Source organism: Melanostigma gelatinosum, assembly GCF_949748355.1.
Source record: "Melanostigma gelatinosum genome assembly, chromosome: 8".
Taxonomy (NCBI): domain Eukaryota; kingdom Metazoa; phylum Chordata; class Actinopteri; order Perciformes; family Zoarcidae; genus Melanostigma; species Melanostigma gelatinosum.
The window spans coordinates 2,250,264-2,269,062 of NC_136641.1; the positions used below are offsets into that span (position 1 = coordinate 2,250,264).

Here is an 18,799-nt window from a genome sequence, read left to right on the forward strand (position 1 = left end):
ATGACAAGAAACATGCAACAAAGACGTAACTATATGCAGCAGGTCTCCACGGTGAAATGCCTCTGGCATGTAAGATCAAGGTCGTAAAATGAGATCCATATCTTTAGCATCTTGGTAGCCAAGTTGTTACAGAACATGCCCTATGACCGCAACGTCCTGGGTTCGAGTCCAGCCGTGGGACCTTTGTTGCTTGTCATACCCCTCTCTCTCTCTCCCCTCATTTCTATACTAGGCGAAATTGACCAAATTAAACATTCAAGAAGCTCCAGATGAGGAAAAATTGTTGTTACCACAGCGCAGATAAACCATTTATTTCTCTATGGACATAATATATACCTCTGATTACACTTATTTTCTACCCTGGATAAGAATAATTGTAATGTTAAGCAATAAGACAGTCTTCCAAAAACATGGCGTATTCCTAAAGATTTTGAATAGGATGATTTATTTTCTTGAACGTTGCCTAGTGAAGCAAAACATACTTATTCAAACATGGCACTTCAGCACCACGAATGAAAAAAATGTTTTACCTACAGAGCATCTTTGCTCCCGAAAATCGTCATTGTCTTTTTACCAATCTCCCAAACACAATGGGACCAGGGTTTGGAGAGTAGATAGCAGCACTGTGAAGATATTCAGACAGATCAATGTGCGCGAGAGAGAGCTGCAGAGTCAGCCTCTCTCAAGCTCAATATACAACTCAGTCAATTGGTTTCGAACACAATGTGAGCACGACCGGTCAACAGGCGACGCAGTGATGCAATGATAGCAATTTATACTGTTCAGGATGGTGCCTTGACACAGAAAGCAAAAAAACAAACCAACAAAAAAGAAACGAGCGGCTACAACAAGGGAAACAATGTCAACACTGCTATAATCAAAATCTATCATGCCACTAGCTCCGGTGTACGAAAACACGTCTCGACTAAATGAGAGACAAAGAAATGTCACTTTGATAAATAACTTTCATACGTGTGATGTGTTGTAGCCTGACTGCACATTGAGGAAGTGGATGTCAGGGTTAGCCATCAGTCAGGCCATGACCAGCCTTATATTTAGTCATCTGTGAATGATGGAGCGTCCTCGTCAACTACACTCAACAGTGCCTAAAATCTGATAGACATCATCTTTTACACTCTGGAAGATAAATTATAAAGAAATGCCACCTATTGTTCCCTTTACCAATGTTTGGATGCACTGGACTGCTTTAGTTCTATGGTCTATTCCCACCTAAAAAGTACATATAATTAAGACACACTACTGAAATACTTGGAATTGTATGTTCAACTGTTGCTTCAAATCAACCCTAAAGCCATAACTTGTGGCAGAACTTTGAAGCTATGAGGAGGTGGTGACATGAAGTAGTGCATTTAGCCCTGGTGTGGAGAAACTAGGAGCAGTGGATTCTTCTGCAGAGTCGGACAAGTTTCTAGGGACATTCGGCTCGTTTTTCTTGGGGCTAACTATTGTGAATCCAAGATGCCTACAGCTGTAACGGATACAAGCCTTTCAAGACTACAGGGTCGAGGGCTGCACTCCAGACCTGTGGGAAACATCCTCGAGCTAAAGAGCAACTAAACTCCGAAACCACTTTTTCCAGATGAAAACTATCTATATGGTACTTAGTGTTGGTGGAGTCAGGTCCATGATGTTCTAGTGCAAAGTATTTGAAGTCTAAATATGGTTATAAATATGTATAGCGACTGCTCTACTGGTTGCAACTCTGCTTTTCAAATAGAATTTTGCTATGAGCTGATCGATTGAATTTCAGGGCATTAGATTCTCTCCGAGGTCATTACAAAACAAAATGGCCCACAGGATGCAAACAGTGGGACATACAGTGGTGGCCACTTCTTGATAATATTGATGATCATAAGTTACAGACAACAGGTTATCAGTGGAAACAATAAGCATGGTGAAAGCATGCAAACAGAAAGACAACAGAAACAGACGGCGTGGGTGTTATTGGACTACATGTAGTACAGTGGAGGTTGTGTGGTCTGGAAGTTGGTAGAAAAACAGCAGCCCAGCTGCCTGACGTCATCCCACGATCTTTGTCTGTGAGCTACAGGCTCTCAACCAGCTGCAGGGTTTCCCTCTGGAGGGCCGCCGCCGTGGCAGATGCCACACACCCACCAGGTCTGACCTGCCTCAGTGCTTTAAGTCTGTTACGTCCTGCATCCAGCTCCTGGCACTAGTTGACACGGATGCCTGAGATGAAGGGCAGCCCAGTGGGAACCTTCTTCTTGTATTCCACATAGTCCTCAGCAAAGAAATGGATGAGGGAGAGTTCCTCCTCCTCGATCCGCTCCCGGAAGAACCGCCAGCTGGCTATCGTGTAGCCCAATATACACACGGGGTTACACAGCATGATCTGCAACAGTCAACAGTCTTATCAGTTAACTAGACAACAACCTTTGCTCTCCTCGGTAAAGGAACTCCTGTGGGAGGAAGATGATGAAGAACTACGTTTGATAAATGTTGTGTAAAGGTTGTGTCCACATGCTGTCCTACCCTCACTGAGATCTGAACTCAATGTGAGCCACCTAGGCATGTGGTCTGGCTGATCACATCCCAAAGCAAACAAGATCCAATCTCAGAGCGTTCAGACTTTTAATGCTTGGCCTGGCACGACCGGATGACAAACGTCACATTGAAAAGACAAGTGTAACCACGGCCTGAGAATGTGCGGTGACATTGGTAGGAGGAAGAAATCTTGCCAACCACACCAATGACTCATGTCAGCCATAAGAGGGATGCTATCGGCTGGAACCAGGGCACTGCAGCTCATGGTGAGTTCAACATGGCACTCACTGTATCGCACCAATATTCTCTCCAAATGACACTATTTTTCTTAGAGCTGGAAGTGCAAACAGGAAGCACTGGAACATATTCTTCCCGTTATCTAACTATTATGTTCAAATGGCACCAAAATTGTGTGTCATGCTAAACTAGAGAAAACATATCATTGGAGAAAATTTGAGAATGTTTCACATCATTGCTTGGCTACCTGTTTGCAGACACCGATAAGAACAATAGGAGGGGGATCTCCTCTGTGGGACAAGTCTTTGCTCGTCACTGTAGCACTTTGTTGACTTTGATTTTAAACCTTTAACTCAACAAATGATGAACAAAGAAGACACTGTAGGTGTGTGGAAACAAACAAGGAGTCGAGTATTCCCTTTGGCTGCACCTTGTGGCCGTTTATTTCCATCCATACAAAACATAAAACACATTCACTTCCTGTCACCCTTTAACCCCCTCTGTCACCAGGGTTACGCCCCTTTCCTTAAAGGGGCCCGTGAATTCGGTCATCCCCTACAACACCACAGATTCGAATTAGTGATACACAATATCATGCTCAAACTTGAGAATGCTTTCTTTTGCAGGAATAACTGTATTGACATGATTGCTGACCTGTAAACCCAAATGAACAGATAGCAAATCAAGGCAACAATTACAGTAAGGGTACTATACAGAAGTAAACCAAACCTACATTTGCCTGATAAAAAGTGAGTTGTTTAAAAAGGAATTTTTGCTAAAACCTACATGTACATTATTATTTGGTCGTATTTGGGAGAATTCATGAAAATCATTATGAAAACAAAGCGTCTGAAAAAATCAAACGAGGTATCAGTCTGAGTGGCAGCATGAGGAGAGAGAAACATGTTGAGCAGTGCTCACCTGTGTCCCTGTGCTCCAGTAGAACCAGCCCACATAGGAGGGGTGTCTGAAGTAGGAGTAGACCCCGGCGGTGACCAGCACGTGGCTCTGGGCCTTCTCATTCTGGACAATGTGGTTGAAGTTGGAGCCGGCCGTCAACATGGCCGCCTTACGCAGGCAATCGCCAAACATGACCAGGAGCAGGCCCACGACGCTCAACCAGTTCAGCTGCTTCAGCTCTGAGAGAGAGGACAGACTGATAAGGTACTGATGGACTTCTGTTGGACTCAATAATCCTTCAAACTCAACCTGAAGGACTGATTGGGAAATTCTGTTTAACTTGGATCAAATTCATTTCAGTTTCAAGAACTGATTCAAAAGGTCAGGAACATTCTGAACCAACCAGTAACAATTTTCAACTTTTCATTCTTCTCTGCCCGTACACCTCAAGCTGGTCTGTCAGACACCTCATACATCTGCAGACCTCATGTTTGAGGAGCCAAATCAACCAGCACTGAAATCTGTAGGATTACAGTTCTGATATTAGTCCAGGACTATACGTCACCCATTGCAGCATAATAAATCCTCAAGAATAAAACTGAAAACATAAACCTCTTTCCTGTTTCTAAACTCATAATTCAGTAGTAACAGCAGCCCCTTATGCAACAAGTTCATCTTTTACCAGATGTTAGCAGACTAATGTTTAGTGTCTGCTTTAAGTTACGGCTTATTTTCATTCCACTTTAGTTTGAAATGTCGTTAATAAAGACTGAAGACAAAGATACACTTCAACATTCCAATTTCCGTGTGGCATCTTTCGTGGCAGGATTTTTATTTCACGTCATGATTTGCTTTGTAAACATAGAAGTTAGTTATTGTCACCTTCCCAGTAAAAAATATTTGCTTTTCTACTTTTGCGGCAGCAAAGCAAGTGCTGCATGGACTGTAGAAAAGGACCTAGTCACCGCGATGTCACACATTGGTTTGTGGACTTACGTTCTGAAACCTCGAGTTGGCATTTTGGCCATTGCCATTTTGTTTTTTGCAACAAGGAATGAAAGAGGGTGGAGCTACGTACAACCGAACGCTGTTAGACATTTTTAGGCAACAAAAATGTTACAATTAACTTTCATGAAGTGAAAACACACAATGGAAGGGTTAAAGTTGTAAAACAAAACAGTCAGACAACTTCCAGACTGGACAACACCGTGGTAGAAACCTGTCAATCGCAGTAAGCCCGCCCTAAAGCATCCCCTGCTTTATGGCCTGTGTGACTCTAAATGGACCATAATGTACTAAATGAACATGCTGTATTGAAGAAGACTTGAAACTAGAGATTGAGACATAAACTCATGTTTACAATGTTTACTGAGGGAATAAATCAAGAGAGAAGTAGAGTCATTTTCTCACAGACTTCTATACAACCAGAGGAGTCGCCCCTGCTGGTCATTAGAGACAATGCAGCTTTAAGCCACTTCAGCTTTACTTTTCAGAACTGGAGGTTGTAGTCTGGGTGCACCTCATGCTCAGAGACCCTTCCCTTTGGCTCACAGAGCTGAGGTCAGCAGTGGGACTCTTAGCTGTTGTCCATGGTACTTAACTTGGACACAGGTTGTCTGAAATCACTCCCCAGCTATTAAAGTGAATACGATTTAAATGAATACTGCATATTGTGCCTCAAAACATTCTACAATGCAAAGCAATGTCCAAAAAAGTATTGAAGTGGGCATGTCTGCTACCATTCCCACAATGCTTTGTATAGATGCAAAAGTTACAGCTGCTGACAACCTCATCTGTGATGACATTAACTCAAGGATTTATAAGTGATCCAAATGTCAATGTACTGCTCACTAGTAAAGTGCAGTCATGTGTGTTACATTAAGAGTAATGACCTTCATCTCAACCAATCCAAACTGCTATTCTATCATTTCAAAGCACTATATTATTGAATATTCATGATTGAATAAGAAACAGTCAAAGTTTAATTCGACATTAGCAGGCCTCTCATAATAGCCAGCACTTTCACAGGCTAAAAAAAAAAGATGATTGGCTTCTCAATATATCAGCTGTTGCCAAGTATAGTTAACTTAGTAAGCTGATGCAGCCAGAGATGGTTAGTGCTGAGGGAGTTCCCTCTGTGACATCACTGTACTTCAGGATGACCAACCAAGCCGCATGCGGCTTTGCCTGGTTTCATGCGGCTCTTACGTTCATATCGAAGTTTGTGTTTTTTTTTAATGTGCGTGTTCGCGTCGCTTGAGTTCAATACAGTATTTTCGTCAAACGCGCATGTATGCGAGATGAAAATACCGCAAAGTTCCCCAGTAGGGGCAAGATCATTTGAGTAAACAATTTGTGTCCAGTTCCCTCTCAAAATGGCAGGGAAAAAAATGCACAGCAAAACGAAAATATGAAGATGAACACAGGACGTTTTTAACAGAGTGGGAGAGTTTATATTTTTTTGTTGAACGTAATGGCAAGCCATTCTGCCTTATATGTCAGGCGTCATTAGCGCATTTCAAAGCTTCAAAGCCACTTCAGCTCAGTCCATGCTAACATCGACCAGGAATTTCCAAAAGGGACTGAACTTCGCAAGCACAAGTTGGTCACTTTGAAAAGTCAGGCAGAAAAGCAGATCGTTTTTCCAAAAATATACGAAGCACTCGGAGACCGTAACGCTTGCATCGTATCAACTGGCTTGGAACATTGCACGGGCTAAAAAGCCATACAATGAAGGGGAGTTCATAAAAAAATGCCTCAGTGACGTTATTGAAATCTTGTCTCCTGAAAACGACAAACTAATATTCAAAAGGGAGATTTAACGCATTTTCCCACTCTGCTAAAAGCCAGCGGGCAAGTCACCAGCGCTGCCCTGAATAAGCAAAGAGCCAGATATGCAACACTGATTGAAAACCTGCACGAAAGCTTTGTGACCCGGTTCCGTGATCTACAACTGAAAAGGCCACAGATTACGTTCCTCGTCGACCCATTTAATGCGGAGACTGACTGTTTGAAAGCCCCGCTCGTCACAGATGAGGCCGCGGCTGAGCTGGAGATGATCGATCTTTGTGAGGAGGACCAACTGAAACCTGCTTTCAGGGAAGGGACCATTGAGTTCTGGAAAAGTGTGCCAATGGAAAAATACCCCAATGTCAAACGGGCTGCGCTTAAGATACTGTCAATGTTTGGGTCAACATACATCTGCGAGTCTGTGTTTTCTACCCTGAAACACGTGAAATCAAAGCATCGATCTCTTCTGACTGACACTTATGTGAAAGAATTGCTTCGAGTGGCAACAACGGAATACAAGCCAGATTTGAAGAGGATTGTTCAAGGCAAGGAACGCCAGAAGTCCCACGAAGCAACATGCATAGTAAAAGAAAAACGCTATTGTAAATTATTATATTTTTGTTTGTGGACTTGGTAAAACTGGGAGTTTGTGTGTGAGACAGTGCACACAATGTTCATTGTTGAAAATGACTGGCCTGTGGTCTTAGTACTGTAGGAGTCAATTTCTGTCATTATCATGTTGGTGTGTGACATTTACAATAAATCTGGCTGCAGCAGAAGTCTGTGTGTGTGTGTGTGTGTGTGTGTGTGTGTGTGTGTGTGTGTGTGTGTGTGTGTGTGTGTGTGTGTGTGTGAGGAAGGGATGGGGTGATGTTCATGTGTGCCCATGTGTATGATGTGGCTCTTTGTGGTAACAGTAAAAAATGTGGCTCTTAGTCTCTCACTGGTTTGCCACCTGTGGTATAATACATGTAAAACTTGTGAGACTTGTTCACATGTGTAAATATTGTGTATACGTTACTGGTTAATAACTGATGCACTTATGGCACAGCTCAAATTGAAAAGTTTCAGTTTCGCCTGAAAAAAAACCCCACCTTTTATTGAACTTTAAAAAAAAAAAGAATTCCTAATGAACCCTAAAATCACTCCACAGTGATAGCACAACAGGTTTGTGGTCTGTCCAATCTAAGTTTACTTCGCAGGCCAGCATAAAATGAGGTCTGAGTACAGAATTTCAAACAAAATTCTGATTTTCGGAACCAGATTTTGGTGCTGCTCTATTCTAATTTTATATACTATATAACTACATATTAACTATATATCCACTTGCTTTATCACTAAGAGTGTTCAATATATCGTAATAAAGCAGTTTGCAATAATTTTCAGTCATGTTCAGTTATTTCCAGATGTCATATGTCTGCTGTGACTCAGTGTCTTTGTGGGATTTTTAAGGCCTGTGATTGGTGGATTTATTCATACGACACGTTGCTAAGTCCGTAATAGTCCATTGAAAGCCGTCAGAGGTGTTATTTGGAACGTTGAGGGCGATTAGTCAGTAAAAATCTTGATAAGGTGGGCTCGACCCCCATGCGAAAAATAGGTTGGTCCAGGCGAAAGATCCGCCCCGTTTTCACATGGAACGTCTCTGATTCCAACGCAGGCAGATGGAGCAGGAAATGCGCTTCAGCTCTGCACCAGCTTTCAATGGAATAACTGTTTTTTTCCGGACGAAAATCGCCAAAAGGTATGGAGATTTTCAATTTTATTTATGGAGAGCAGTGTGAGGTTTTTCAGGGTTTGTACTGTGACTTTTGAATGCTTTGTCGGAGGTCAGTTTGGACACGCTGGGTCGACTCCGTATCGAGCCCACATGCAAAATGATGTATCCTTCTGCCTTGGTCGAAGCCGGATTTGTGATTAAAGATGAATTTCGGGTGCATAGCTGGCGGATTTTTTGGACAGAAATCCTGATATTGTGATAAATCTTCTAGTGTATTGAATTAGTTTGTGTATAACTGTGTATACTTGCGTAAAATGGCTTGCATGATGATTTTGCCCGGACTATTTCCCCCCCCCCCCCGATATTTTACATGTGTGGACCATTTTTCATATTTCTTGATGAAAAGTCCATTCGGAACCCGTACCAGAACCCATTTTGGGGCTCCCTCGGGCTAAAGAGGTTTTAAAATAGCAAACTATTTTGATAATTGGATAAAGTCCTTTCTTTTGAAGAAAAAAGTAAAAACTCTGATTCCAGCTTCTTAAGTGTGAATATTTAATTTTATTTTTACTCCATGACAGTAAACTGAAAATATTGAGTTGTGGACAAAACAAGAAATTTGAGGACGTCATCTTGGGCTTTGGGAAACACTTCTCGATTTCATAATTTTACAGACAATTTACAGACCAAACAACGAGGCTGATCCATTAAACCGAAAAAATACTGAACAGATTCTTTTGACAATGAAAATAATCGGTAGTTGCAGCCACCTTGTTTCAGCCTTCTCAGCCAATGAAAAGTTAAACAGAATACTTTAGTTTTACTTATAGTAGCTTAAGTTACTTGCAAACATTAAAAGTCAACTCGAGGACTTTTGGTTCAGTAAACCGATTCAGATCTGACATGTGCTATCAGACATCTTTATCATCAGATTCTAATTCGGATATTTTTAGCCCAGAAATATGTGACATCTTTCCGCAATAGAGCCCTGCCCAACCAGTGAGAAGAGCTTGGACAATATTACAGACACAGAACCGATATGACTGACGATCTGGCTGTGTACCAAGTAGAAGGTTGGAGGACTGTCTAGCTCCACCAAACATGGGGTGCAGCAACTTTTCTCAAAGACTCTGATAGAGGCTTGGACAAATATACCGGTATACTTTACACCGGTATACCTTACGCCGATATACCGGAATATTTTACACCAATATACTGTATATTGACAGGTAAACCTTTTGCATGCTATCAACAACATACAAACTACTTTTCTGAGTGCAGTGACGACGAGACTGAAGACACACCCACCTGGAACGGTCAGCTTCTCTATAGTGAACTCCACCCATGACGAGACAGCAGCCAGCGTGTACTCCACACTGTGGTTGAGCAGGAATGAGTCCAGCGACAGGCTGCGAGGGTTGATGATGGCCGTCACCAGGTACTCCGTGTAATGGAAGGAGGACAGGGAGCACATGTACCTGCAGAGAGACATGGTTACAAGTGTTCAATGTGGCCTGGTTTACAGAATACACATCCTGCTGTGTAAATGTGGCACATGTGTTAATTCACTTGGATTCAATTGTGTAAAAAAATACAAGAAATACAGAGTTTCTTTTTTTTAAAGTCTGGGGATGTTAAGAAACGAGTGTAAATGAATTATAAATCAATGAGTAAAGCTGAAGTCTTGTTTATTTGAACTACATGCCTGTGATGCCCCTCATACGGATATGTGTTCACTGGAACCATATGTAAAATGCACTTAAAATTCTGGGTGTGATAATGGATGGGGGCTTTAAGTTGGGTTAGCAGATAAATTCAAACATTTGTATCATTTAGAGAGTTATTCATCTTGACCATGCTTTACTACTGTACTGCCCTTTATGTTGGTGTTACCTGGTCCTCCCTCTCTAAGGATTGAGTTTACGATTTTATCGTTAAATGGGCTGGCTTCATCTCTCCGACCTTTTACAACTATACAGTCAGGGCCGTAAGTACGGTATTTGGACTGACACAATTTTTCTAATTTTGCCTCTTTACACGACTCCAGTGGATTTGAAAGGAAGCAGTCAATATGTGGTTGAAGTGTAGAATTTCAGCTTTAATTCAATAGATAACAAAAATATCACAATAACTATTTAGCAATTACACCATTTTTACACAGCCCCCCACATTTTCAGAGGCTCAAAAGTAATTGGACAATTCTCTGACAAACGGTTTCATGGCCACGGTTTCTATTCTCAGCATCATTTGTCATGAAATAGTGACAGAACAGGCCGCACCTGGCCAAGTCTACACTTCAACCACATATTGACTGAAATCCACTGGAGTCGTGTAACGAGGCAAAATTAGAAAATTGTGTCACAGTCCAAATACTTATGGCCCTGACTGTATGTACGTACCATCAAGGTCACAGGCCAGCTGAGCACACCCGAGATCACTCGAGCTCAGTGGAGACCGGACCTTTGCAGATGGAGCCCCCGACGTCCCTCTGCATGTGAGGCTGGCCCCTACACTACCTGTTTTTAAATCCCATCTTAAAACACATTTTTATTCTCTGGCTTTTGATTCATTATGAGACTTTCCATTCTATATTATTGTCTTTCGTTTTTTAAAATTCTAGAACACTGATCAACTGTTATTTTTAAAAGTGCTTGTACATTTGGATTGGATAAATATGGATTGGAAATACATAGATAAACAAAACAAAGACACTTAATATCAATTTAATAAAAAAACAATACATTCCGACACAGCAGCATAATGTTAAGTAATACAACAAACTGATTATACCAAATACGTACCAGCCAAAATGGGTCCAAGTGGTTTCAGAGAAGCTTATAATTAAGCCACAGCCAAAAGTAACTCCCAGAAAGCAGGCTCTCACAGCGACCTAGAACGAGTTAGGCACTGATTAGCCCGCGTTAGACAGTAACAGGACCCCTCTCTCCATCATGCCTCAACACTCATGCTTAACATCTGAATTACGTTACAAAAAACACATACTTAACATATTATAGAACATTTGATCAGACTACACTCGGAAATTGGGTTGTTTTTCCCACCATCTTCAAATTTAGACCAACACTCAAAGTTTAGATCGACTTTAGGCAAAGAAATAACTGTTTCATTCAGCGAATTCGTACCAGAAGCCTGGTAATTCCTCAAATACCTCAAGTAATGTCGACGCAAATTCCATTCGACACAAAGCAAAACACCGAATGAACACATTTGTGGAGTGGGTTCCGTCAGTCTACGTCAGGCTACTTCTGAAATAACATTGCTCACACGAAGAGGCCGACAGTCTTCACCTGGCTCAGGGTTTATCTAGAGACACCCCTGCCAGCTGTCTTCTTCCTCTTCAGCTAAGAAGATTAGTAGACTTAACTAGCTAAAGTGGTAGCTAATGTTAGCTAGCATTAGCAGTACAATAATAAAGTTGAAATAGCGATGTAAGTAACAGACAGCTGTCAACATTAGCTGGATGTAGATTGCTAAACAGTAATAACCCTGACGTACGCTTTAATCAAAACTAGAGAAAGAAATGAGAATAAACGCAGGAAGTTGGCTACCTGACGTCAACGCTTACCTTGTATAGAGGTCCCTTGTATACGATTAGCAGGAGGCCGTTGATAACTGCAATGTGGATACAAATCACTATCTTCCCAGAAGTTTCCGTCAGATAATCAAAGACCCAGTCGAAATGTCCAAACCACGTTCTGATCAATGGGATCACAATCACGCTGAGCCCTAAAATAAATGTCTTTATACTTACTCTTCCTTCTAGCACCAACTTACTGCCTGCCATGATGGAAGTACTGTGCAACTGCTAATATCGCGATACCTAAAGGGAAACCACGTGATGTCCATATACGGCTTTCACATTGTGAAGTGAAATGACAGGATATGCATTACACTTTTTAACCAAAGAAAACTAACAGCAGCTCAGTGGATTTCCAAAAAACCAACTGGGGTGCAACATGGCTGCAATTTTGGAGTTCTCTTATTTTCAATGAAAATTATGTTATTTTGTCCATTGATCAAACCCAACTGTTGGAGCTATTTATTTGATATTGTATTTTGTTATTTAATTTATAAGTAGTATTGTTTAATTATTGTAGATGTTTCATATGTTAAGATTATTTTTCTCTTTAATAGTAATTTGTTTGTTTCTATTATTTTTTGGGTAATTACTGTGGGCACCTGTTGCTATTTAAACAAGTAGAAAGGTAGGACCAGCATGCACCGGGGTGGGCGTATAGTTTTTACTTTATTGGTTGACTTTTGTGGCAAACAGAACCTCTTTCATCAGAGAAGCAGCAGATGTAGATCAGTGGAGATGTGTGGGTTCCAAGGATAATCCAGCAGATGAAGCATCAAGAGGAATGAGAGCTGAGGATTTCCTGAAAGGCAGGAGATGGATAAGTGGACCTGAGTTTCTATATCAGTCAAAGGAGTGGCCTAAACTTGATGGGAATCTTGATGTGATTTCTGCAGATGACCCAGAGGTCAAAAGGGACTTAATGGTAAATGCTATCATCAAGGATTTGGAAAATGCAACCAACCACCTGATCTACTATTTTTCATCTTGGACTAGACTAAAAACATCTGTGGCTTGGTTTCTGAAGGTCAAGGAACGTCTCTTGTTATTGGGACAGAAGAGAAAGGAGTTTTGTGCTTCTGCAGGCCTCAGAAAGGACGATCTGAAGAATCAGGAGCATGAAGTGGAAAGAAAAGTTCAAAGCTTTAAAGCCACACTCAAAGGACAAAGAATAACACCTGAAGATCTTGCTAAGGCAGAGCAGTCAATCATTCAATATGTACAACGACACAAGTTCAAAGCTGAAATTGCCTCACTGAAAGGATGCTTTAAAACCATCCACAAAGAAAGTCCGCTGTACAAACTAGACCCAGTAATGGATGATGAAATCCTCAGAGTTGGTGGTCGGCTGAGTAAAGCAGCACTGCCAGCAGAATCCAAACATCCAGTTATTTTGTCCAAGGACCTGCATGTATCCACGCTGATTTTGCGCCATATCCATCATCAGCTGGGACATGCTGGAAGAAATCACATGCTGTCAAGGTCACGGCAAAAGTACTGGATCATCAATGCAAACTCCGCTGCCAGGAAAGTCACAGTCATATCTGACTGTGTTGTTTGTAGACGCAACAGAGGAAAGCTTGGTGAACAGAAGATGGCAGACTTGCCGGAGGAGAGAGTGTTGCCTGATAAAGCTCCTTTTACAAATGTTGGAGTTGACTATTTTGGGCCCATCAATGTTAAAAGAGGAAGAAGTCTTCTGAAGAGATATGGAGTGCTTTTCACCTGTCTAACCAGTCGTGCTGTGCATTTGGAAGTGGCATATACACTAGACACAGACTCCTGTATAAATGCAGTACGAAGGTTCATCTGTAGACGAGGTGCAGTCTCCACTATCAGGTCGGATAATGGCACAAACTTTGTTGGCGCCAACCGGGAGCTGAAGGAAAGTCTGGCTGTTCTGAATCATGACAAAATTCAAAGGGCTTTGGTCCAGGATGGCATAAAATGGAACTTTAACACCCCAGCAGCTTCCCATCAAGGCGGCATCTGGGAGCGCCTGATTCGTTCAGTGAAAGGTGTTCTCACCTCAGTTCTGCAACAGCAAATTCTGGACGATGAAGGGCTCCAGACTATTTTCTGTGAGGTTGAAGCAATTCTAAATGACAGACCCATCACAAAAGTCTCAGATGACCCAGATGACCTTGAAGCTCTCACACCAAACCACATTCTAATGTTAAAAGGCAAACCAATCATGCCACCAGGACTATTCATTCAAAGCGATCTATACATCAAGAAAAGGTGGAAGCAAGTACAGTATATGGCTGAACTCTTCTGGAAGAGATGGATCTCCGAGTACCTGCCTATGATGCAAGAGAGACAAAAGTGGACAAGGCCAAGAAGAAGCCTCACTACTGGAGACATTGTCCTTGTTGCGGACTCCACAGCTCCAAGAGGATCTTGGATGATGGGAAAAGTTTTGGAGGCAAGACCAGATACAAAGGGGCTGGTGCGGTCTGTGCGACTTCAAACCAGGACCAGCATTCTGGAGAGGCCGGTGACGAAGCTCTGTCTGCTTTTGGAAGCAGCAGACTAAACATCACGGACTGATGTTTTCTCGACCTCTATTCTCTCTCTCTCTCTCTAATCTTTCTTTTTGTTGTAGGTGTCAAGAAGAAGATTAGCTTTAGGTCATGTTTATTGTAGGAATAGCTCGTTTGAGAATAATAATTGTGATATTATGCACAATTAGAGGCCGGAATGTTGGAGCTATTTATTTGATATTGTATTTTGTTATTTCATTTATAAGTAGTATTGTTTAATTATTGTAGATGTTTCATATGTTAAGATTATTTTTCTCTTTAATAGTAATTTGTTTGTTTCTATTATTTTTTGGGTAATTACTGTGGGCACCTGTTGCTATTTAAACGAGTAGAAAGGTAGGACCAGCATGCACCGGGGTGGGCGTATAGTTTTTACCAGCTACACAGGACAGGAGAGACAGCACGACAGGAGTTTTGTTAATTAGTTTGTTTGCTTGTTTTATTTGATTTATTTAATAAATACACCAAAATGGAATCCTGCTTGGACATTTGACTCTCTTCTGGCTGCGTAAAGATACCGACCACGGTGCATCAGTGGCGTTTGATTATTATTTGTTGAAGTTTTGATTTAGCCGACAAATGGCCACTACACCAACATTGAAACGTATATAGCGTATAGTGTGACCTTTGGCATCAAACGATATCCCTATTCTACCAATTAGCGGGCTACATCATGGAGTCAGTGAGACACTAGTCATTTCATAAATTTAATTAGCTGAAAAAATATAAAAACACAAGATTAACATAATATTTTTCTATATTACATTTTCATGACATTCAGTTAAAAAAGAGCAATTGAATACTGAACAGGCTGTTGGCCTCATGTACAGATACATTACAAAGCCTCAGAGCAGAGCCTGGCGAGTTCATGGCTTTGTCAGCAGGAACAGTTATGAGCTATTTGAAATACATACACAATGTTCCTGTAACTCAGATTCTACTTTCTTTGGCTGCTGGAGAAAAAACTGGAAATCTTGCTCTGTGTCTTCAAAGGCGGTGATGACGACCCTAGAAAAAAAAGATGCCTTAAGTAAAAAGGATCATAACAAGGTCTCATAGTGGGAAGAAGCGTTGGAAGTTTCACTGATATTATTTTTATTTAAACAAACTATTGGATACATTTTAACATAAACAACTTTTACCACGCAATAATATGTAGTGTTAAAGAAGATGCAGTGGCAGACAGAAATAAAGGCTGATACACCAGCCCCACATATCTGACCCAAACACAGAGCAATGGGCTGACACACTGCACCACATTTTCACTGTGATCTACCAGCAGAGGATTTCAAAGATGACTTAATCCACAAATAATTCTACAGTGTCATAAAGGATACAGTAAGTCTGGCAATATTTAATATTTTCTTCTTGTGCAAAACTAAAGCTAGATAAAAGTAAAAATGAAGAGAAAAGATGCTGTATTAAATGTATGTGGTGTGTAGAATGTAAATGGTATGAAATTGTTGAAGTGAAATGTGATCCAGGGGCTACTGTTGGTGGTAGGATTTTGATAGCTCTGGTGGTTTGTTTGAGGATTATGGAGAGGGGTGCTCTGGTGGCCTGCTGTCCGTCCATTAGCTACAGTATTGCTGGGTTCTGAATGGCTCTCTGCCTGAATTTCTTTATCAGTCCGCACATACTGTGGATGTAATGGATGTTGATGTTCTGTGGGAGTCCAGCAACATCAGCAGATTGCAAGACATGTCTTATGGTGGATGACAGAAATGTAGAGCAGGAAAAAGGAGAGGACTAACGACTGCACCTTGCTGGACATCGACTTCTGAAGTTAGAGGGGTGGGGAGGGAAATGGAAACCGTGATCTATATTTGTCGGTTGTGAAGTAAGCTTGAGATGATGTCATAGATAGGAAGTGGTATTAGGAGGTTTTTTTGTCTTGTAGTCTGTAAAGTAGTCCTTTGTGCCACATTTTGTCAAAAATGTTTTTGAAAGTCATGGTGAATTTTTCTTTTGGTGAAACTGCGGATGATTGCTTCTAACAGCTTGAGGATGTTATCGGTAGTGAATAGCCAGTAGTCCCATATTCTCTGTGTGATGTTGCGTTCAAACAGTTTACCGATATTTGCCCGGTTTATGGGCAAAAAACAACTTTCATTTAAAAACAGTGTGGGGGCCATGACCTCATTGTTGGTAAGTTAAAAAGCACTTTAACACTACATGTCATCATTCACCCATTCATACACTGATGACAGGGACTACCATGCCCATCAGGACTCCAACTAATCATTCATACACCACACAGCTACGGGAGCAATTTGTGGTTAAGTGTCTTGGCCATTAACATGGACTAGTGGAGCTGGGGATCAAACCACTGATCCTCTGATTAGGACGACCCTGCTGTACTACTGAGCCACAAGTAACCATGACATGATTTGGTGACAGAGGAGAAGAAAATTGTCACATCTGCTGATGGAGTAGAAGAAGTAGATAGGCCTGAACTATGCAGATCAAGGTCAACAGACAAAAGTAAGAAGTTGAGTCAACTAAATACTTCCATCCATGTATTTTGATGAACTCAGCTGCCCCTAGTGGCAGTAGGATGCGGAGGGAGAGCTCGGCTCTGCCAGTGCAGCCTCAGCTGTCCGGGCTGGACTCGCAGTGGGACAATGATGGCGTGTGACAGCCCAACGTGCTGCTGTACTCCGCTCATCCCAGTGTGAGCGTAGGACTGCTGCATGGGCTGTCAGCAATAGAGGACGCATTAATCTGTCTCACTGATGCAATCTTGGAATGCAAGAGCAATATTTTAGAGTCGGCTGAAATGGGCAACTACAGTGCTACTTGATAGCATGCTGACAGCAAATAGGCAGAGCATACTGGACATTCTAGTGTGTTCTCTGGCCTGACTACAACCATTTTGTGTTCGGATTGAGTTCCTTGAATAGTTGGTGGATTTTGTCCAGTAGTGCTGCAAGGACCTAGGTTTCAGCAGAGGTGTTGTGTTGGGAGGGTTACTGGTGGTTAAGTAGTGCTGGTGGCTGGAGATGCACAGAGCTGTGTTATCACTAGCAGTCCCTACTGGTTAAGAGTAGTGCGAGAGGAGTCAGCAGTAAGTTAATGACAGTATAAAACAGACGAGGTCTGTCTCGCCTGTGAATTGAACTCTGTTTCAATTCTACATACAAAGTCCTGTTGACCCAAATACTCACTAGAGTGCCAAATGTAGATAATCCACTGCATAAAATAGTCCCCAACAAATACATTATTTCCTTCTGTTTAAATTATGTTTGGTAAAAACTACTGGTTTAGAAAACTACTCAGACTTCTTTAAAAACTAAACTATATATTGTTTTAGGAGTTTTGAAAGATTTACGTCTTCAGTGGGAACCAATGGGATTGGAGCTGAGAGCCACAGGCAGAGTAGGATCATGTCATGGAATCTGTTGACTATAAGAATAATCTCAATGAATACCTGTACAATGGTGCTCCCTTTATTAACAATATTGTGGTCCTCAGATTTCCCCAAACCCTGTTAATAAAGTGAATACAAGTAAAGCGATTCTTCAGTCAAATGTCCTCGATGCAAGAACAGTGGTACCTCAATGGTGTGTTTAGCCAAACAGAGTTCTGGAAGCAGGGGGGGAAAAAACAGCAGTGAGCAAATGAACATGTCATAAACTGGAGGGCTTATCTGTGTTCAAGTCTTCCTGTTGACACAAGAGTGATTAACTGACGGTACAGTAGGAAAAGAAAACATCTGTAACTGTTCTGTTTTCTTTTCTTCAAGCTACAGCCAGTCAGCCTGCTGTGGGTCTGATGTGGGACTGGTAACTTCTGCCAAAAGTGCTGGCTGATCTCCTCATCTAAACCTTGGTAAGATATTCTTTAACCAGTTTCACTTCAACAGCTCCACCACTGGTGCAGTGCAACTACCAACAACTACCAACCTTTGACATCTAGTCGCTAGACTGCCAAACTGTTTGTTCCAGATCCTCTGAGCTCTTCTCTAACCCTAGAGCAGCGGTTCCCAAACTTTTTAGGCCGCGCACCCCCTTCTACATCCCGACCGGGTTCGCGCACCCCCCCCCCCCCTTAATAATAATTTAAAAAAAAAGAAGCAACAGAGCCTTTTAAGCCTTCATAGCCGCATAAGAATCGGACCAATGAGAGAACAGTTTGCTCGCGCGTGGCATTTGTTTACAAGATTTAGTCCGCTGTTAAATGTTGCAGTGTGAACACAAACCGAACAAAGGAGCAACTGCAACATTGTATCATATTAATCCCTGAATCAGAACAAAGCAAACGAACTGAAGGTGTGAAAACGCCCTGAAACACTGCAACAAAGTTTCAATAACTTTCAGTTCCACAAGGCGTCACTTTTAAAGAGCAATACGGATGTGAGCACACACGCACAGGCTCAGAGGCAGATTATCACATTTAATTTACAATTAATGAGCGACTAATGTAGCCAGGATGTCTTCGGACAAAGCATCGATGCAGCGACACAGTGTTGTTGGACACCGGGAT

General features: G+C 41.7%; 2 protein-coding genes across 7 annotated transcripts in view; both read right to left on the bottom strand.

Moving 5' to 3' along the window:
• Positions 1 to 296: 296 nt before the first annotated feature.
• icmt (isoprenylcysteine carboxyl methyltransferase) lies at positions 297 to 11,978 on the bottom strand (the record flags this gene model as incomplete). Its single annotated transcript, XM_079272841.1, has 5 exons — positions 297 to 2,374; positions 3,685 to 3,902; positions 9,482 to 9,651; positions 10,975 to 11,063; positions 11,760 to 11,978. The coding sequence occupies 5 exons, from the start codon at positions 11,976 to 11,978 to the stop codon at positions 2,195 to 2,197; spliced, it is 876 nt and encodes a 291-aa protein (XP_079128967.1). The 3' UTR covers positions 297 to 2,194.
• Positions 11,979 to 15,007: 3,029 nt separating this feature from the next.
• Positions 15,008 to 18,799, bottom strand: part of rtel1 (regulator of telomere elongation helicase 1) — a gene marked incomplete at its 5' end in the record, with an annotated part of 42,547 nt that continues 38,755 nt past the window's right edge. For all 6 annotated transcript variants that reach the window (XM_079274405.1, XM_079274404.1, XM_079274403.1 and 3 more), the window contains one exon: positions 15,008 to 15,322. In XM_079274405.1, coding sequence (XP_079130531.1) covers positions 15,252 to 15,322 — 71 coding nt within the window. In that variant the 3' untranslated portion in view covers positions 15,008 to 15,251. The remainder of the gene's footprint in view (positions 15,323 to 18,799) is intronic.